This window comes from Trichomycterus rosablanca, chromosome 7, assembly GCF_030014385.1.
Source record: "Trichomycterus rosablanca isolate fTriRos1 chromosome 7, fTriRos1.hap1, whole genome shotgun sequence".
Classification (NCBI taxonomy): Eukaryota; Metazoa; Chordata; class Actinopteri; order Siluriformes; family Trichomycteridae; genus Trichomycterus; species Trichomycterus rosablanca.
In genome coordinates this window covers 20,041,795-20,065,171 of record NC_085994.1, presented here as the reverse complement: position 1 = coordinate 20,065,171, position 23,377 = coordinate 20,041,795, and the positions used below count along the sequence as shown (strand labels likewise).

The following is a 23,377-nucleotide window of genomic DNA, read 5'->3' as shown; positions in this document are numbered from 1 at the left end:
CATAAATATTATATTATTATTGTCTTGATATTTGTATCTTGTCATTTACCTATATGATCATAGTTAAACTGTAAATTACTGTAAACATCAAACATTAGAAGAGGTGACTATGAACTATTCTTAGTTGAACTGTAAACTGTAAGTTCACTGAATTTTACAATTCAACAATATCATGTTTACAGTTGAACTGTAAACTTCACAGTCAATATTATTAAACACCGGAAGAGGTGGCCATGAACTTCATGGTAACATGAGAGTTCACAGTTGTACTCATGGTCAAACTGTAAAAATGACAGTAGAACTATGAACTATAATGGTTCAACTGTAAACTTAACAGTTAAACTGTAAACTTCACAGTCAATATTATTAAACACTGAGAAGGTTACCATGAACTTAATGGTAACATGAGAGTTCACAGTTGTACTCATGGTCAAACTGTAAAAGTGACAGTAGAACTATGAACTTTTATGGTTTAACTGTAAACTTAACAGTTTTACTGTAAAACTTCACAGTACATTTTTTCCTGGGGCCCTATAAGTCTATGTTTTTATTGTTTTTGTGGTAAGTTTCTATCGTTTTTCTATGCTTAATATAATGTAATTAAAAATCTCCTAAAGAATCTCCATAGCTATGTGTGAGAGAATGTATAGATGCATTTATTTATATTTAATAGATAAGTAAAAGGAATATGGACATGAGTATCACATATTAAGTTTTCTGGACCCAAGGACAGAATACACTTTGGACAGGTACAAGACCATCACATGGCACCTCACCAAAGGGAACATTCATTACATTTTTATTCAACTGTGATGAGCCGGCACAGCAAGAAGGTCCTGTGTTCGATTCCTGGAGCGGTCCGGGTCCTTTACGGGTGGAGTTTGCATGTTCTCCTCGAGTCTTTCTGGCTGTAGAACATCTGGTTTCCTCCAACAGCCCAAAGACATGCAGTCAGGTTAACTGGAAGTGACACACACAGACACCCTAATAACACACACAGACACTCTAATAACACACACCGATACACCACTAACACACACTAACACAACAAAGACTCAGGAACAGGAGAAATCTGCAAACCCAATTAGAATAAACCAAATTACACACAAACTCAGAACTAAATATCTGAATTATTGGGAAACTGAAACTAAAGTCTAGAGAAAAATAGTGTTATTTGGCCCTAAACAGACACTACAGTGCAGCAGATTATCTGAGCACAGTATCCGAGCCTAAATTAAGAAACACCTTGGCCGTGGAGACGGGGCGACACACCCGGTTCTGGCTGCCCTGGGAGGAGAGGCTGTGCCAGCACTGCACTCTCAGTACAGTAGAGACGGAGCTGCACTTCCTCACCCAGTGTACCAAGTACCACCACATCCAGGCCCAATTCTTCCTCAAATTTAATAACATCATCCCCAACTTCACCTCCCTCCCAGACCCCGACAAACTGCCCCACCTACTGGGGGAGCACAGAGAGAGCTGCACACTAGCAGCACTCTACACGCACACCTGCCACCTGGTGAGGGACAGTGGGTGACCATGTCTCTCTCACACACACACACAACAACAACAACGTTTATTACTACCTAATTAATTAATGTAGATGTCACCATTTTAATTTTTATTGTTATTTGCACTGTTTTTATTATTATTTTATTTTTTGTACTTGTAACTATGTTGTATATATTTAGTATATTTTTGTTCTTATTGTTATTTTTATTATTTCTCTGTAACTGAGCTTTGGCAATACGAATGTCCTTATTTGTCATGCCAATAAAGCTTCTTTTGAGTTTGAGAGTGTGTGTGTGTGTGTGTGTGTGTGTGTGTGTGTGTGTGTGTGTGTGTGTGTGTGTGTTTATTAGGATTTTAACGTCATGTTTTACACTTTGGTTCCATTCATGACAGGAACGGTAGTTACTCATTACACAAGATTCCTCACTTCTCAAGGTTATATCAAACACAGTCATGGACAATTTTGTATCTTCAATTCACCTCACTTGCATGTTTTTGAACTGTGGGAGGAAACTGGAGCACCAGGAGTAAACCCACGCAGGCACTGGGAGAACATGCAAACTCCACACAGAAAGGACCTGGACCGCCCCACCTGGGGATTGAACCCAGGAACTTCTTGCTGTGTGTGTGTGTGTGTGTTTGTGTGTGTGTGTGTGTGTGTGTGTGTGTGTGTGTTTGCCCTGTGATAGAAAAAGTATATGGATGAAAGCTAAAAGTCCCATAAACACAGAGAAAAGATACTACATGACAATTGGTTGTTCTGATTTAACAATAAATAAAATAAATAAAATAAATACTTTATTCATTAATTAATTATCTGTTTTATCACAGCTTCATACAGGTCAGGGTCGTGGTGGGTCCGATTAATTGGGCGAAAGGCAGGTAAATGACTGAGTGAGTGTGTGAGTTCCAGGTCCAAGTAGGTGCTTTGACTTAAGAAACACTGACTTATAGTAGGCTGGGTATTTTGAAAGCAGTGAGAGAGTGTTGATCCTCCTGTGGGACGCTTCTGTTCTTCACATCAACTTTGTTACCGATCAGCAAACTGCACTATAATAAAGAACAACAGAGAGAGAGAGAGAGAGAGAGAGAGAGAGAGAGAGCTTTCGGTAAGATGCAGTAGAGAGGGAGGGAGAGAGGGAAGGAGGGTAGGAAAGGAACAGGAGGAGAACAGGAGGAGGAGGAGGATGAAGAAATGAGAAGCGGCGGGATGCTCCTGTATATCTAACATCATCATTATCAGCTCTGTCCTTCAGCTCACACTACATCCAATCAACCCTCACAACGTAAAGCTCAAGTAGATCATATCGGAGCAGTCTGGAAGTTTGGATCGGATTTGTGGACCCCACGCAGATCGGACACTGAGCCGAGCGTGGTAGTGGCCGGTGCTGAAGCGCTCTTTGTGATCGGATTAACGTTAACTCAGCTTCTGATTCCACGGGAGTGATGCGATGCGCTGGATTGACTATGGACCGGAGTGTTGGAGAATTCCACGCGTGGACAGACTGACGCTTAAGAAAAGGTAAGTTTAAACCCGGATATTTTGGAAGTGTTCGGGATGAGTACGAAGGCGCATCTCTTACTGCCTCTCCCAACTTTTCACAAAGCCGCCCGGGTTACACAGGACCGTTTACGCACCTCAGAAGGGATCGGGTTTATTCCCCCAATCGGACACTTTTACGCACGAGTGTCTTCTAACAGATCCTACATTTAATAGTGTAATTAGGTTAGATTTGTAATAGATATAGACTATAGATTAGATTAGTAATAGATATAGACTATAGATATAGTTATAGATTAATAATAACTTGCGCAAAAGTTCATATCATCACATCACATACGAGGCGGTTCTGAATCAGCATATTTATTTAAAAAAAACCAAGCACTAAGCACTAAAAAATCTGATTAAGAGGGGTCGGATGGCACAGTTTTTTTTTACCTTGCTTTACATGACTGGTAGTCCTTACATTAAACAAATCCTACTAACATGAAATAATTCTTCACAAGTTGTAATTTTTTCACTAAAATGTCTAATGTTATAAATTTTTCTTTTAAAAAATTAGTTGCCTCATGACAACATAAAAAGTCTTATTTACTTACTCCAAACTGCCCTGCATGAGATGAATTTAATTAATTTTACATTCTTAATTCTTATTAATACAATTAAAATAATTCATAACTTTAAAACTGTTATAGATGCAATAACTAATGTTTATTATTAATTCACTTATTTATTAAGATTTAATGTCATGTTTTACACTTTGGTTACATACATGACAGTAATACTCATTACACAAGATTCATCAGTTCACAAGTTTAATGTCAAACACAGTCATGGACAATTTTGTATCTCCAATTCACCTCACTTGCATGTTTTTGGACTGTGGAAAGAAACCGGAGCTCCCGGAGGAAACCCACTCAGACACGAGAACATGCAAACTCCACACAGAAATGCCCCGGACCGCTCCACCTCGAACCCAGGACCTTCTTTCTGTGAGGCGACAGTGCTACCCACTGAGCCACCATGCCACCCCAATAACTACAAATCCAAGTAATTTTAACTATTATTGTTTGAACTCTGTTAAGCACAATTAAAAAACATTCATACATTCATTGTCTGTTTTACCACCGCTTTATCCTGTTCAGGGTCGCACTGGGTCTTATTTGCCGGCCAAAAGGCAGGAAACACCCTGGACAGGTCGCCAGTCCATCACAGGGCACACACACACACTCATACCTGAGCAGACTTTAGCATCTCCAGTTTAACTTACCTGCATGGTTTTGGACTGTGGGAGGAAACCAGAGCTCACGGAGGAAACCCACACAGACACGGGAGAACATGCAAACTTCACCCCAATAAGTAATGCAACAAATACAAATATTTCCAGCATCTAATTTAACCATGAATGTTTAAACTTCATTAAGTCATTCATTCATTGTCTGTTTTATCACCGCTTTATCCTATTCAGGGTCACGCTGGGTCTTATTTACTGGTCACCAGTCAATCACAGGGCACATACACACACTCATACCTAAGCAGACTTTAGCATCTCCAATTAACCAGACTGCATGCTTTCGGACTGTGGGAGGAAACCTACACAGACACATCGAGAACATGCAAACTCCACAATGAAAGGACCCAGACCGCTCCACCTGAAAATCAAACCCAGGACCTTATTACTATGAGGCGACAGTGCTACCCACTGAGCCACCGTCCCAATAACTAATGCAACACATACAAATATTCTCAGCATGTACTGTACATTAATCTTGAATGTTTGAACTTTATCACATAAACACATTCATTCATTTAGGGTTGTGCTGGGTCTTATTTACTCATTAGAAACTCCATGAACAGGTCACCAGTCTATCACAGGGCACACACACATACACACACTCATACCTAAGCGGACTTTAGTATCACCAATTCACCTCGCTGGCATGTCTTTGGACTGTGGGAGGAAACCAGAGCACCTAGAGGAAACCCTCACAGACACATTGAGAACATGCAAACTCCACAGCGAAAGGACCCGGACCGCTCCACCTGAAATTCAAACCCAGGACCTTATTGCTATGAGGTGACAGTGCTACCCACTGAGCCACCGTGTCGCCTGTAAAATTCATGTAATGCATTTTAAATTTTTATAAAAATATAAATAAACAATAATATTAAATGTTATTTTTATCACGAATGTTTAAATTTCACTAAATACAATAAAATAGAACCGATGGGGAGAAAAGTACCTGGGTATTGAAGGAAAACTTGGTTGGTTGGTACAGTTTTCAGTTTTTATCCTGTATTCCAAGAATTAGAATTAGGCATGAATACAAGCTGGACAGGATACCAGTCCATCTCAGAGCAACCCACACTTCCACATTTACTCACTCACTCTCACCTACAAATAATTTACAGCAGCCAATTCACTTACTGTATGTTTCTGGAAGTGAAGAAGAAACCCACACAGACACAGGAAAAAACACTCTTCACTTACAGTCTATTTCATACATAGTAAAATACATTGTGGGAAGCACATCTTTATAATAGCTATATATTTAAATTATTAAAAACTAATATAAATAATGTGAGCTCAATTTTGTATCAAGAGTTTAACCATATATCTGTTTCATCTGTAGGTTTAACAACCACAGTTGTGTACAAATATAATTATTTAATACTTATATATACACAATAAGCAATCCTTTAAAATGACTTTAAGCTATATTCATTTATTCATTTTTTGTTTTACCACCTCTTTATCCTGGTCTGGGTCGTGGTGGGTCCACTTCATTGGGCAGGAAAGAGCCTGGATGGCTAACCAAACAAACAAACACACACACATACAAACTTAGGGCAATTTCTAAAAGCTCCAATTGCTTGACTGCATGTCTTTTAACTTGTATGAGGAAACCGGAAAAACCCATGTGAACATGTGGAGAACATGTGGAGAACATGCAAACTTCTCACAGAAAGAACCTTGGGTGCCCAGGAATCGAAACAGCACTATACACTGCTCTACCATGCCACCCAAGCTATATTTACTCAAGCTATAATAATTCTGTAGCTATATTTTATTTTAAATAAGGGTTTCACTGTTTGCTATCACAGTAAATGAAAGTCTCATCCTTTAGCTAACAACTAGGTATCAATTCCAGTCATTAAAAAAAAGAAAGATATCTAGTACCCTTTTTATACAGTACATATCTCTCTTAAATCTTTCAACTTCGAATTGATGATCTTTAGATTTACATGTAATAGGAAAACAGAAAACCCTAAGGAACCCCCATAGTTTAGTGAACTGGCACACAATATGACTGTGACACAGCAAATAAAGGTTTAACTAATAATTTCAATCGCTGATGGTCCAAAATATACCTAAATGTGTTACCTACTTAGGTACATATTTACAGTACAGTACAAGACAAGGCTGAGATGTACATTATGAGTATGTCTGGCACAACTCGATACATTACAGATTTAAATGCAAACCGTACTCTAATATTTGATTAATTCAAATTTTAATTATCTTTTAATTCCACTCTTGGCTTTACTAGGGGCAATAATGAGCAATAAAACCAGGGTATCTTTCTTATCTTATACAGTATGTAGCTCTACAATCACTTCAGTAAGTGCATGGATCGTTTTTGAACTGATCAAATTTAGGTCAGAATTAAGAAACCAAAAAAGAAATAAACTAAAAACTAAAATAAGATAAAAAATAGTAAAATACCACTAATAAAAAACAACTTTAGGCATTACTTTTAAATTAGGGTAGAGTGGGGTCAGTTACCACACTTTATCTCTTTGTTATGTATTAACAGACATTTAATACATTAGAAAACCCAAATAAACAGCAAATAGATAAATTAATAGCTAATCTATAGCTAAATATAATATATAAAAAGTTATTTAAACTGTTGAATTATTTAATAAATTAATTCATTGTTTTACCATTGCTTTATCCTGGTCAGGGTTGCGGTGGGTCTGATTCACATACACTTTAGGGAGAAAACCAGAGCACTCAAAGGAAACCCATGCAGACACAGGGAGAACATGCAAACCCTACACAGAAAGGCCGGGGAATAAAACCCAGGCCCTTTCTGTTGTGAGAAAAAACCCACTGCGACACCATATCGCTGTTGCATTATTTATTAAACATTTTGTACATTTTGTAGATTCAAATATTGTAGTTAATAGAAATGTGTATACTAATGCCTATGTATAAATTAATTTAATAACATTAGTGGCCTAATTTTTATCATCAATTTAAAAAAAATTAATCAAACTGTTTTTAAAAAATTTGTTTAGTACATTTTAGTTACCACTTTATTGTGATTGATCACAGTGGAGCTCGAGATCGTCTTTCGAACAATGACACAAGCCTGGGAATACACCCAGTACAAAGCACCGTTCCATTGCAGGACAGCACGCACTCAAACATTAGCTCACTTTCACACACTCTGACTTTCTCACTTACTCCATATGGGCTTTTTAAAATTGCCTGTTCTGCCTACTGAAATTGTTTCCCTCTTTTTGTGGTTAGCAGAAAACCAGAGTACTCAGGTTTAGTCTAGAGTGATCTAAGAAAATAAAAATTATAATTTGTTTATTGATCTTATTGTTAGAGTGATGACATAGCATTAGTAATTAACATTAAACTAGGTCTCAATAGGACGTCTTTAGAATTCACATTAAAACGCGTCCCAACAGTGTCAAAATACTGCTACTACTACTAATAATAATAAGAAGAAAAAGAAAGGTGCTCAGGTGGCACAGTGGTCTATTAGGCTAGTCCACGATTACTGAAATCTGGGTTTAAATCTTGACCATGCTGTCTACACAGGCTAGGGGTTGATGGTCGAAGCCCTGTGCCTTGTGTCCAGTGTCTCCCGGACCTGCCACGACCCTGACCAGCATAAAAAGGTTGATGAGCAAAAGATGAAATTTTAAATAAATAAATACTTTTTTTTTTTTCATTTTCAGCATTAAGCTACAGTATACAGTCTGAGCAATTGAGGGTTAAGGGCCTTGCTCAAGGGCCCAACAGCAGCAACCTGGCAGTGGTGGGGCTTGAACTAGCGACCTTCTGATTACCAGTCCAGTACCTTAACCATTAGGCTACAGCTTGAGAGCAACCAGATTGACACATGCCTGCCAACTCACCAACATAACCATTCATTCATTCATTTATTCATTAATTTCTCGTGATCAGGGTTGGGGTGGGTCTGATTCATTAAGAGAACAGCAGGAAATACTCTGGACAGGTCACCAGTCCTACACATGATGCACACACACGCATACACCTATACATTTTAGTAGCTTCAATTAACCTGAATGGATGTTTGTGGACATGTGGAAGGAAACCGGAGCTCCCGGAGGAAACCCACAAGGACACAGGGAGAACATGCAAACTCGACATAGAAAGGACCCTGGCCGTCTGGCTGGGAAAAAGAACTCAGGCCCTACTTGCTGTGAGGCAACAGCGCTACCCACTGCGCATTAATTATTTTTAGCTTTTAAATCTCATATCATAAACAGCTAATTCTCATTTACTGTTACTAAGATTTATGGTGTGACCTATATGACACATGAAATACCCCTGTGCCAGCCCCATTCTCCCCTACAGGCTACTTATTAATGTGTTAAATCTGACCTCTGTTTAGTAAAGATTCAATTCCTGCCTCAGGTTACTGTATGTAAGGAATTGCGCGTCTCCACATTGACCCCTTGAGTGAGAGAGTGTGTTGACCTGTGATGGACCGGTGCCCTGTTCAGGATGTTTTTCCACCCTGCACTTAGTGCTTCTGGGTGGCACAGGAAGCATTGCAACTCTGACCATGATAAAGCAGCTTGTGAAAGTGAATAACTACAGGATGCTTCCAGTGTTGAATGATGCAAAAGCTCCAGTGTTAATATACAGCGTGGGGAAAACAGTATTCAGTCATTAAAGTCATATTAAAGTGTTAATCATTTTAGCCCTGAGAACTTATTAGCCTTAGCAGCAAAAGCTTCTTATTGCAAGCGTTTTTGTACAACATTTGTTTTGTATGTGCAAACACCATTTCTAAAAAAAAAGTTGGGATGTCTGCAACGTGTTAGCTCAGTAAATAATGTACTGGCCTTGTAATCTAAAGGAGGCTGGTTCAAGCCCCATCACTAGCGAGTTGCCACTGTTGGACACTCGCGCAAGGCCCTTAACCCTTAACTTTTTGCATTGGTCACAAGTGTAAGTCGCTTTGGATGAAAGTGTCTGTTAAATGTCATAAATGTATTCTCTTGATTTATTTTTTGGGTGGCACGGTGGCTCAGTGGGTAGCACTGTCACCTCACAGCAAGAAGATCCTGGGTTTGATCCCCAGGTGGGGCGATTCGGATCCTTTCTGTGTGGAGTTTGCATGTTCTCCCTGTGTCTGTGTGGGTTTCCTCTGGGAGCTCCAGTTTCCTCCCACAGTCCAAAGACATGCAAATGAGATGAACTGGAGATACAAAATTGTCCATGACTGTGTTTGACATTAAACTTGTACTGATGAATCTTGTATAACCAGTAATTACCGTTTCTGTCATAAATGTAACCAAAGTGTAAAACATGACATTAAAATCCTAATACATAAATAAACTCTTGAACATTTATTTTACTGACAAAAATTAATTTCTTAGGTTTTGACTGACCAACTGAATTTGTATTTTATAAATATGAACAAATTTTGGATTTTTGCCAGCAGCACACTGAAAAAAGTTAGGACAGAGGCTACAAGGTTTATAGAATATTCCATTACATCATTTTGAAACATTCCACAACAAGCAGTAGAGTTGATGAGTTGTGGCTCACAATTTGTGCCAATTCAATTCAAAAAGAAAATTTCTCAGTACAAGATTTAAAAAAAATTAAGGTCTTTTGGCGCTCAGGTGGCGCAGCGGTAAAACACGCTAGCACACCAGAGCTGACATTTCGAACTCGTCGGTTCGAAACTCAACTCTGCCATCGAGCAGGCTGAGCGGCTACATGAACAACGATTGGCTGCTGTTCATACAGGGTGGGAGCCGGGCGGGACCTCATAACTGGTGCAAATCGCGTCCTCTGCTGGCTGATTGATGTCGCTCGCACAGAGACGAAGGGATAATGCGTTGATTAGGGTGTGGCTCTCTGTACACAAAGCTGATCCACATAAGAACTCGCCTTGTGCAGGTGAAAAGATGCAGTCGGCTACTGCACACGTGTCGGAGGGGACGTGTTAGTCTCAACTCTTCTCAACCAGGGTGGAGATCAACATCAGTAGAGAGGAAGCATTATGCAATCGGGTAATTGGATACGACTAGATTGGGAGGAAAATTGGGGGAAAATGCAAAAAAAACAAATAGTCATGACCAGTAGTAGGACTTCTTATAGTATTACAAACCCTAAGAACAGTAGTGCTCATCAGGACTAGTATTTAATTTCCTTCAGGAATAATGAAGTATCAATCCATCTATCTATCTGTCTGTCTGTCTAAATACTCATAGCTGACTTCAGCATTATATAAGCAAAGCCCAGATATCAGTTCAGTGCTGAGTCATTGCCTTGCATTAGACCCAGCCAGTAATGTAGTAGACCGGTGTTGTGTTGCCTTGCTAATACACTTGGAGAGTGCTCTTTATTAAAGCTCTAATGTGTAAATCCCTATTAAAAATGGGTATCTGTTTTGCTAAGCGACTCTCACAGTCTGTTCCTAAAACTCTAAAGTGTGATTCGCATTTCACTAGGGTTGAGCGAGAAGCATTGGGGCTGTGATTGTGTGTCTGGTTGTTGGTGGGCTGAGTAGCTAACATACAGATTCTGGTCACAGTTCCATCTAGTACTCTCACTTCAAAGTTTCTTGTTGATTAGTCTTTGGTTTCAATACATCCACATGAGTACTTTAGAAAACTGTTGTCACTTAACGGTCAACCACTGCATCAACCTAATGCATGCAATCTAATACTTTGTTATGCACAAAAAAGCCATACCATTTTATGCAGAAATGCTGAAGAGTTCTCTGGGCAAAAGCTCATTTCAGAAGGACCAAACATTGAGACAGTGGAAACATGCTGTGGTCAGAGTCCATTTTTCAGCATGTTTTCGAAACCAATGGATTTCAAGTTCTTTACACCAAAGACAAAAGGTACCACCCAGACGGTTATCAGTAAAAGGTCCCAACATCTGTCATCAGTGACCATAGCATGGGTGACTTGCATATTTGTGTGGGTACCATTAATGCAGAGGCATGTATTGGGATTATAAAAAGACACATGCTGTTATTAAAGGCAACAACTTTTCCTTGAGAGTCCATAGTTATTTTAGAAAGACCATCCTATGCCTCATTCTGTATGCTCTACAACAGTGTGGCTTCATAGACACAAGAGTTCATGTGCTTGTGTCCTGCCAACAGTCCAGATCTGTCCCCTATAACAAATATATGGTGCATCATGAAGAGGAGAATCAGACACTGGTGACCACAGACTGTTGAGCAGATGAAGTCTCGTATCAAGCAAGAATTAGCAAAAATTCCACTTGCAAAACCGCAACAATAAGAACCCTCAGTTCCCAAATTATTAAACAGTGTTATTATTAAGAAAGGTGCTGCAACACCAGCCTCTGTCCCAACTTTTTTGAGTATGTTGCAGACATCAAATTCTAAATACGTTAATATTTATGTAATACAATCAACTTGGTCAGTAAAAACATTGGACATTGGTCTGTTCTATGTGCGTTTGTCAGTAAAAGAAAGCTTCAAGAGAATTTTAGGTCCTGGTTCGATCCCCAGGTGGGGTGGTCGGGTCCTTTCTGTGTGGAGTTTGCATGTTCTCCCCTTTTCTGCGTGGGTTTCCTCCAGGAGCTCCGGTTTCCTCCCACAGTCCAAAGACATGCAAGTGATGTGAATTGGAGATACAAAATTGTCCATGACTGTGTTTGATATAACCTTGTGAACTGATGAACCTGTGAAATGAGTAACTACCGTTCCTGTCATGAATGTAACCAAAGTGTAAAACATGACGTTAAAATCCCAATAAACAAACAGTATTTGTGACCTTATCATCCACACCAAACCATAATACCAACACTGCATTGCAAAAAAATATTAAAAATATAAAATACAAAATTGTCCATGACTGTGTTTGACATGTAAACTGATGAATCTTGTGTAACCAGTAACCAAAGTGTGTAAAACATGACGTTAAAATCCTAATAAATAACTTTTTATAAATTTTAACACATTACATATTCTTGTGTTTATTGCATTTCACAGAATGTCTTAACTTTTCCAGAAATTGGGTGTAACCTTTACATATTTCATTTATTTCAATTAAGTAACAATACTTTCCCCTTTTAAAGTGATTTTAAATATATTTTTGTTTGTGCTAATAAATGTAAACCTTTATTTATATTTATAAGAACAAAAGTCATACTGTGTGTAAATGTGAAGTGGATATTTACATTGACAGTATATTAAATAACAAAGACTCAAATGTCTGTTTTCGTCTCACTGTAACCACAGCAACATGAAATCTGATACTAGAGATTTTGATAAATTAAATCAAATCAGTATGTTTGCAGTACGTCACACTGTCCCATCAGGAACCATATCAGATCTAGACTGATCTTAATTCAATTATGGTGGAGGCACTTTTCTGTTCTCCTGATCCTGGAAATATCACAAATTAATCCCTGCATGTTTAAAATGTACAATATATTTATTATTATACTAAACAAGTGTGTCAAAGTTGGAGGGTGGGCGGCACGGTGGCTCAGTGGGTTGCACTGTTACCTCACAGCAAGTTTGATCCCCAGGTGTGGAGTTTGCATGTTCTCCCCTTGTCTGGGTTTCCTCCTACAGTCCAAAGACATGCAAGTGAGATGAATTGGAGATACAAAATTGTCCATGACTGTGTATGACATTAAAGTGAACTGATGAATCTTGTGTAACAAGTAACTACTATTTCTGTCGTGGATGTAACCAAAGTGGCTAAAACATGACATCCTAACATACTGTAAATCCGAATAAATAAAATAAATAAATAAATTGGAGGGTGTGACACTAGATTTCCAGTGCTGTCGGAGTGCTGTTTTGGACACCCTCGGTACTAAAGGTTCCCAAACCACACACTCTCTGAAATCAATGTACTGGCATGTACTTTTGCTTGTCATTTTGGTACTTTATAGTACCCCCAAAGGTATATATTTTAAAAGTTTAGTAACATGCAAAAATTGGATTTTCACAAAAATTACAACAGTGCACAAAAGCTTGTGTTACGTATAGTATTGTAACATAACAGTAAACAGTAAAATTACACTTTGTAAATATTATTATTATTAATTATTGATTTTAATGTCCTGTTTTACACACTTTGGCTACATTCATGACATGACAGGTAGTTACTAATTACACAATTTTCATTAGTTCACAAGGTTAATGTCAAACACAGTCATGGACAATTTCATATCTCCAATTTACCTCACTTGCCTCACACTCACACTTGAACTTTGGGCTGTGGGAGCACCTGGAGCAAACACACACAGACATGGGGAGAACATGCAAACTCCACACAGAAAGGACCCAAACCGCCCCACCTGGGGATCGAACCCAGGACCTTCTGCTGTGAGGCGACAGTGCTACCCACTGAGCCACCGTGCCACTTCAGAAATACATTTATGGGAGTTCAGATTACCTGCCATTTGTCACTGGGGTGGTAGTGTCAGATACAAGCTAGATATTTAGCATCTAAAGGTACAAGTTCATCATTTGTATGATGTAACTAAAATCAACCTTTACAGTGAAGTAAGGTCACAGTGTTTTGTGCATTACATAAACATTAGCAAGTGAACTATATCAGTTTCTGCTCATCTTTGTTCTGGAAAAAGGACACAAGCTGAGTGAAAACTTGATAAAAATCATAGCTGTGTTTGGTCAGTGCTAGATTAGTCCCACCACTACTAGATCACCATTGTTGGGCCTTGAACAAGCCCCCATAGTCTAAATTGCTTGGATTTTATTTGTTACCATTGGAAAAATTGAAAAATTGGTTTGAATAAAAATGTCGACTTGATGACAATAATGGAAAGCATTTATTTTTATGCCAAATTCAGAACACTACTACTCTACTACTGTATAGTAAACATTATTGTATGGTGCATCTGGTTTTGGTTGCATCTTCCGTGCTAGTGTACGCTTTTGGAAACCAATACTAACTTGAATTTTGTCTTTTTCTATCATTTTTAGACAGAAATCTGGAAAAGAAGTAGATGATGGAAAACCACATGGACTGTGAAGAGAGTTCCCCTGCCTCTTGATTCCTGGACCGAACCGATTGTATCAATATCACAGCAAGTTCTAAAGGAAATAGGAACTGGACCCGGATCAAGAACAACTTTTCTATGGCAGTAAATATTTCAGGTTGAATTCAGAGTATGAATAAGGAGCATATGGACTTTGGTGTAGATGACGTGTTCAGCTGCTGATGGATTTCTAATCCAAACTGCAACCTCAGCATAAACTCCAAACTGTCTTTAAAGTCCCTGTTATTTAAATTGACTGTAAATATATATATATCAAAAAAAGGAAAGTGTGAAAAGTGGACGGCTGAGAAACTTTTTTATGCAAAACGATATATTTCACATCTAGTTTATATGGAAAATCTCATTTAAACCAGAAAAAAACTGAAGTCGCAGCGAATGATTAAGAACTTTTTTTCTTTAGGCAACACTTTCTATTTCACATCCTGTCTTTATAAATAACAAAACTCATTGAGAGAGAAGAAAAGTGAAGTCGCACTGGATGACTGAGAACATTTTTTATGCACTGCAATATATTTTACACTCTGCCTTCATTAATGAGGGAACTCACTAAGAGAGAAGAAAAGTAAATGAGCGGTGGATGATTGAGCAACCGATGAACTATGAAAATGGCTCAGTACCAGTTCTGACAGGCCCCGCCCCTTCTACCCAGTCGTCCCGTCCCGAACTCCCATACCCAGTCTTGGTCCATCCTGCCGTTCCTCAACATGCTCCTTCCGGCCCTCCTGTTCCTGCAGTGCGTGCTGGTGACTCTCGGGCAGTATGATATCTGTAAGTCACTGATGAGTACGGACGATAAGTACACCTGGGAGTTTTATGCGTGCCAGCCACGAGCCACCTCCATGAAGGACTACATGCAGATCCGAGTGGAGCCACCGGACATCACGTGTGGAGATCCGCCCGAGCGCTTCTGCACCCTGGTAGACACACACACACACACATATGCATACCCATAAAATCAATATACTTACAACCTCACACTGCTCAAAACTTCTCATTTACTCACTCACTCACTTTCTTAACCGCTTAACCAATTAGGGTTGGGGGGGGGGGGGGGGGGGGGGGGGGCTTGTGCTGGAGCCTAACCCAGCTTTTCAATGGGCGCAAGGTACACAGTAACACCCTGGACCAGCCAGTCCATCGCAGGGCTGACACACACACACCCATTCACCTATAGGGCAATTCAGTGTCTCCAATGAACCTGACTGCATGTCTTTGGATTGTGGGAGGAAACCCACACAGACACGGGGAGAACATGAAAACTCCACACAAAAAGAACCCGGACCGCCCCACCTGGGAATCAAACCCAGGACCTTAGTGCTGTGAAGCGACAGTGCTACCCACTAAGCCACCGTGCCGCCCATTTTAAAAATACTCTTTTGACTAAATAGACACAAATTCCCACAGATACATTATACATCGACCAGGCATAACATTATGACCATTATGGGTGAAGTGAATAACACTGATTATCTCTTCATCACGGCACCTGTTAGTGGGTGGGATATATTAGGCAGCAAGTGAAGATTTTATCCTCAAAGTTGATGTGTTAGAAGCAGGAAAATGGGTGAGCGTAAGGATTTGAGCGAGTTTGACAAGGGCCAAATTGTGATGGCTAGACGACTGGGTCAGAGCATCTCCAAAACTGCAGCTCTTGTGGGGAGTTCCCAGTCTGCAGTGGTCAGTATCTATCAATAGTGGTCAAAGGAAGGAACAGTGGTAAGCCGGCGACAGGCTCATGGGCGGCCAAGGCTCATTGATGCACGTGGGGAGGGAAGGCTGGCCCGTGTGGTCCGATCCAACAGACGAGCTACTGTAGCTCAAATTGCTGAAGAAGTTAATGCTGGTTCTGATAGAAAGGTGTCGAAATACACAGTGCATCACAGTTTGTTGCATATAGGGCAGCAAAAGAGGGACCAACACAATATTAGGAAGGTGGTTATAATGTTATGCCTGATTGGTGTATAATATCGCGCATGCTTTTGGAATGAGCATACACACACACACACACACACACACAAACACACACAAAGCACCCTTGAGAAAACCACTCCAGTAACGTAAATTTCCATGCTGAAGTCTACAATATAGTTTCTTTTACAAAATTTTAAAAAGCAGTCCTTTCCAATGCCCTATATCTTAGGTAAATATTTTTTTATACACACAATGCTGAGTTAATTTACTCCACACAGTGTAATGACTGATTTATGGAAGCTGTTTATGAGAATGTGATAATGACTGGAATGTTTCAACAGGTTTGTGCTGTATAGTGGTGTAGTTCAAGTCATACGCACACACACACACACACACATTATATTCACATTTTACCAGCCAGTTTCTTTATTCTAATGTTTAGTTCTGAATTTACACGATCCTAAAATGTCATATAATATGTTTTCCAAAATATTACTTATGCTTTAGATTTTGTGGCTACAGTTTAAGAAAAGCTCTTTGCTTTGCACAAAGCAAAGTTCATATAAACATGGTTTGACGTGTTTGATGTAGAGACCTCAAGCAACCTGTACAAAGCCCTGACCTCAACCCCAATACAAGCCTTGGAACATTGATTGTGTGTCTGGCCTTTTTGTCCAACATCAGTCATTTTTGGATTTTTTTTTGGACTGAATAGGCACACACATACAGAATGCTTTTCTAAAAGTGTGAAGGCTACAATAGCTACAAATTGAGGGTGGAGGAGGTGGGGGTTGGGGCTCATGGTTTTGGAATGGGATGTCCTCTGGTGCTAATGGTCTGGTGTCCATATATTTTGACCATGAAGTAAACTTTTGGTTTATCCTTGTGTACTTCAGACTGGATTACACGAGTCCTGTAGTCTACTTTCCTATTTATGAAATGGGTTTTAAATCAGAAATGCACTGAAATGAGTTTATAAGTTTAATTTAGTTAGTTTTGTGCAAAAAAATCATGTTTTTTATTTGTACATTCTTTTTTTTAATTAAAATTCAGTTAATTTACTTATTTTCACTTACTGCGTCACCATAGCAAGGGTCATGGAGCCAGGGCCACCTAAAATACTTACATCCTGAACAGGGTGCCGGTTCATTAAAGATCGGCCCACAGCGATACATTCAGTCACTTACTCACATCAATTTAGGGCAGCAGTTTAGAGCAGCTAATCCATCTACTGTACCTGGAGGAGACTGTACCTTTTTAGAGACAGTGACCTGAGGAGAGAATTGAACCCATGTCCTTGGACCCATGTTGCTTTTTGTCACAAAGCCTACTCAAGTGAAGTGCTCTTTTTTACAACTCCAAATCAGAAAAAGTTGGGACAGTATGTTCCTTACATTTACTTTGACTCTTATTTGATTGCAGACAGTATAAAGACAGTATATTTTATGTTTTGTCTGCTTAACTTCATTTTATTTGTTAATAAACCTCCATTCCTGCATTTCAGGCCTGCAACACATTCCAAAAAAAGTTGGGACGGGGGCAATTTAGGGCTAGTAATGAGGTGAAAAAACTAAATAATGATGTGATTTCAAACAGGTGATGTCAACAAGTGATTGTAATCATGGTTTGGTACAAAAGCAGCATCCAGGAAAGGCTGAGTCTTTGATGAGCAAAAATGGCCAGAGGATCTCCAGTTTGTTAACAAATGTGTGAGAAAATTATTGAAATTATAAATGGGAGAAAAACGCATATACAGTGGGGGAAATAAGTATTTGATCCCCTGCTGATTTTGTAAGTTTACCCCCTTACAAAGACTTGAACAGTCTATAATTTTTATGGAAGGTTTATTTTAACAGAGAGAGACAGAATATCAACAAAAAATCCAGAAAAAAAACATTAAATAAAAGTTATAAATTAATTTGTATTTAATTAAGGGAAATAAGTATTTGATCCCCTACCAACCAGCAAGAATTCTGGACCCCCACAGACCAGTTATGTGCACATGAGGCACACAAATTAGTCCTGTCCCTGTATAAAAGACTCCTGTCACAGAATCAGTTTCTTCCGTTCAAATCTCTCGACCACCATGGGCAAGACCAAAGAGCTATCAAAGGACGTCAGGGACAAGATTGTAGACCTGCACAAGGCTGGAATGGGCTACAAGACCATCAGCAAGAAGCTTGGTGAGAAAGAGACCACTGTTGGTGCGATCATTCGAAAATGGAAGAAATACAAGATCACAGTCAATCACCCTCACTCTGGAGCTCCATGCAAGATCTCACCTGGTGGGGTAAGAATGATTCTGAGAAAGGTGAGGTCAGTCCAGAATTACACGGGAGGAGCTTGTCAATGATCTCAAGGGAGCTGGGAGCAGAGAAATGCTGGATATGACCCCAAGAACACCATCCCCACCGGGCATTTCTTTGCCTCCAAACACGGCGAGTGGAGTTGATGCCAAAGAGCTCAATTTTGGTCTCATCTGACCATATCACATTCTCCCAAGCTTTCTCTGAATCATTCAGGTGTTCATTGGCAAACTTCAGACGGGCCTGTACATGAGCCTTCTTGAGCAGAGGGACTTTGCGGGCACTGCAGGATCTCAATCCATTACGGCGAAGTGTGTTACTAATGGTTTTCTTGGTGACTGTGCTCCCAGCTCCCTTGAGATCATTGACAAGCTCCTCCCGTGTAATTCTGGGCTGACCTCACCTTTCTCAGAATCATTCTTACCCCACCAGGTGAGATCTTGCATGGAGCTCCAGAGTGAGGGTGATTGACTGTGATCTTGTATTTCTTCCATTTTCGAATGATCGCACCAACAGTGGTCTCTTTCTCACCAAGCTTCTTGCTGATGGTCTTGTAGCCCATTCCAGCCTTGTGCAGGTCTACAATCTTGTCCCTGACGTCCTTTGATAGTTCTTTGGTCTTGCCCATGGTGGTTGAGAGATTTGAACGGAAGAAACTGATTCTGTGACAGGAGTCTTTTATACAGGGACAGGACTAATTTGTGTGCCTCATGGGCACATGTCTGTGGGGGTCAGAATTCTTGCTGGTTGGTAGGGGATCAAATACTTATTTCCCTTAATTAAATACAAATTAATTTATAACTTTTATTTAATGTTTTTTTTCTGGATTTTTTGTTGATATTCTGTCTCTCTCTGTTAAAATAAACCTTCCATAAAAATTATAGACTGTTCAAGTCTTTGTAAGGGGGTAAACTTACAAAATCAGCAGGGGATCAAATACTTATTTCCCCCACTGTATATATACAGTGTATCACAAAAGTGAGTACACCCCTCACATGTCTGCAAATATTTTATTATATCTTTTCATGGGACAACACTATAGAAATAAAACTTGGATATAACTTAGAGTAGTCAGTGTACAACTTGTATAGCAGTGTAGATTTACTGTCTTCTGAAAATAACTCAACACACAGCCATTAATGTCTAAATGGCTGGCAACATAAGTGAGTACACCCCACAGTGAACATGTCCAAATTGTGCCCAAAGTGTCAATATTTTGTGTGACCACCATTATTATCCAGCACTGCCTTAACCCTCCTGGGCATGGAATTCACCAGAGCTGCACAGGTCGCTACTGGAATCCTCTTCCACTCCTCCATGATGACATCACGGAGCTGGTGGATGTTAGACACCTTGAACTCCTCCACCTTCCACTTGAGGATGCGCCACAGGTGCTCAATTGGGTTTAGTCCATCACCTTTACCTTCAGCTTCCTCAGCAAGGCAGTTGTCATCTTGGAGGTTGTGTTTGGGGTCGTTATCCTGTTGGAAAACTGCCATGAGGCCCAGTTTTCGAAGGGAGGGGATCATGCTCTGTTTCAGAATGTCACAGTACATGTTGAAATTCATGTTTCCCTCAATGAACTGCAGCTCCCCAGTGCCAGCAACACTCATGCAGCCCAAGACCATGATGCTACCACCACCATGCTTGACTGTAGGCAAGATACAGTTGTCTTGGAACTTCTCACTAGGGCGCCGCCACACATGCTGGACACCATCTGAGCCAAACAAGTTTATCTTGGTCTCGTCAGACCACAGGGCATTCCAGTAATCCATGTTCTTGGACTGCTTGTTTTCAGCAAACTGTTTGCTGCCTTTCTTGTGCGTCAGCTTCCTTCTGGGATGACGACCATGCAGACCGAGTTGATGCAGTGAGCGGCGTATGGTCTGAGCACTGACAGGCTGACCTCCCACGTCTTCAACCTCTGCAGCAATGCTGGCAGCACTCATGTGTCTATTTTTTAAAGCCAAGCTCTGGATATGACGCCGAACACGTGGACTCAACTTCTTTGGTCGACCCTGGCGAAGCCTGTTCCGAGTGGAACCTGTCCTGGAAAACCGCTGTATGACCTTGGCCACCATGCTGTAGCTCAGTTTCAGGGTGTTAGCAATCTTCTTATAGCCCAGGCCATCTTTGTGGAGAGCAACAATTCTATTTCTCACATCCTCAGAGAGTTCTTTGCCATGAGGTGCCATGTTGAATATCCAGTGGCCAGTATGAGAGAATTGTACCCAAAACACCAAATTTAACAGCCCTGCTCCCCATTTACACCTGGGACCTTGACACATGACACCAGGGAGGGACAACGACACATTTGGGCACAATTTGGACATGTTCACTGTGGGGTGTACTCACTTATGTTGCCAGCTATTTAGACATTAATGGCTGTATGTTGAGTTATTTTCAGAAGACAGTAAATCTACACTGCTATACAAGTTGTACACTGACTACTCTAAGTTATATCCAAGTTTCATGTCTATAGTGTTGTCCCATGAAAAGATATACTTAAATATTTGCAGAAATGTGAGGGGTGTACTCACTTTTGTGATACACTGTATATACTTTGTAAATTTTGTTTTTTTATTTTGATTCTATATATATATACTTTTTCAAATTTGTTTTTCATTTTTATATATATATATATATATATATATATATAAATATATATATATATATATATATATATATATATATATAAACTATATATATGGCTGGATATATTTTTGGTTGGTGGACTATTCTCAGTCCAGCAGTGACAGTGAGGTCCTTAAAAACTCCAGCAGCGCTGCTGTGTCTGATCCACTCATACCAGCACAACACACACTAACACACCACCACCATGTCAGTGTCACTGCAGTGCTGAGAATGATCCACCACCCAAATAATACCTGCTCTGTTGTGGTCCTGACCACTGAAGAACAGCATGAAAAGCATGCAGAGAAACAGATAAACTACAGTCAGTAATTGTAGAACTACAAAGTGCTTCTATATGGTAAGTGGAGCTTATAAAATGGACAGTGTTTAAATTTAAATACGTTCAGTTTGAAGTGTCCAGTACAGATGTTCACAGTGTCCCAGAAATCACTGGGCAGTAACACACCCCAAACAAGTGTATTACAGTAGGTTTGAAGTAACACACCCTGAACAGGACCCCCATGGCACCTTGGCTATCCCCCACCACCCCAGACATAGCCAACCATGTCTGTATGTAGATGTCCGACTAGAAAATAGCACCGCTGGGATGCGAACCCTGGATCTCAGTGGTAGTGAGCCAGTGCAGTGTAGCGCTGCAAAACCGGAGCCCCAACTACTACACTACTGTGATATTCATTTATTTCTTTTCATGCTTGGAATTGAGAATGACTGCACTGTGGCTTTAGTGCTGCACAGATGAACTGAGCACAGATGAACTGAGCACAGCTTCACATGTGGTTTGTAGCTGTGCAGGCATCACTCATATCAGTTTATAGTTTTCACGCTGACTTGTGATTTGCTTTTCCTGAATTTGGTTCTTCAGCAGGTTGGTACAGGTTGGTAAAGGAGACCTGCAATGGTTCTCTTTCAGAGAATTGAGCGACTGATTGTTTGGGCATGGAGCCAGGGCTTTGATTGGAGAACAATCGATGGATAGATGGATTTGTACAGCTGGGTTGTTACTACAGGCCTGGGTGTAGACAGAGTGCTGCCGGTAACAGGGTGTTAATTCACACGTTTAGAGCGGGGGATAAGAGGAAGAAGTGTGTCAGGTTGGTTTTTGGGCATCATTCACTAAGAGGCATCAGTCTCGCCGGGCACCATGTGGCACGTGGGCTGAAAAGCACTGAGTAAACTCTACTACAAAAGCCAATTTCTGTGTAGTTATTCTTTTTAGGAATGTGCTTCGGTTTCACTAGAACTTTTTGTTCTATAGTTTATTTAAACAAGGTTAGTAATTAGGAATTTAAGAAGAGCTAGGTCTTAACTGCAGTTGGTTTCGTAAAATAGTTATTAATGCTATATTTAAAAGAACTCTTTTCAGAGTGGTACTGTTATTTTTTGCATTTAAAAAAAAATATTTTTTTAATATATTATTTTAATATTAATCAGTTTGTTTTTGTGTGTGTGTATATATATACCACCGACCAGGCACGTTGGGAGCAAAGGCTGGCCCGTGTGGTCCGATCCAACAGACGAGCTACTGTAGCTAAAATTGCTGAAGATGTTAATGCTGGTTCTGATAGAAAGGTTTCCGAATACACAGTGCATCACAGTTTGTTGTGTATGGGGCTGCATAGCCGCAGACCAGTTTTGCATTGGAATTGGACCACGTATATATATATATATATATATATATATATATATATATACTGTATATATATATATATATATATATATATATATATATAAAGATATATCTACAATTTAACAGAACCATATAAAAAGGAATTAGGACTAAGTCATTATAAATAATTTTATATATATATATATATATATATATATATATATATATATATATATATATATATATAAATAAAACATTTTATTTAGCAATAAATATTGAAAATTAGCAATACGAATATAAACTAATTAATGTTAAATAATGCAGAGTAATAATAAGACAGCAATAAATGTAAAACATTTTATAGTTGAGACTATTTTTTGTTGCATACTAACAAAGTCAGACAAAATGGCAAAAAAGTAAGAAAAACTATTTACATTGACATTTTTATTGTATGGTTTTTCCATTTATATATATTAAGATATATATCTATATCTATATATCTTTCTTTTGTATGTTTTAGAACTCTGAGTCCATTTAGCTCTAAATTGATTAGTGACTATGTAACAAATAAATTGCAG

The 23,377-nt window shown here is 39.5% G+C and overlaps 1 protein-coding gene across 1 annotated transcript in view; it reads left to right on the top strand.

Annotated features, from left to right (window-relative positions):
- The first annotated feature begins 15,025 nt into the window (after positions 1 to 15,025).
- Positions 15,026 to 23,377, top strand: part of ntng2a (netrin g2a) — a 121,048-nt gene continuing 112,696 nt past the window's right edge. Inside the window, exon 1 of the mRNA XM_062999099.1 lies at positions 15,026 to 15,238. Within this exon, the coding sequence (XP_062855169.1) occupies positions 15,026 to 15,238 (213 nt within the window). The remainder of the gene's footprint in view (positions 15,239 to 23,377) is intronic.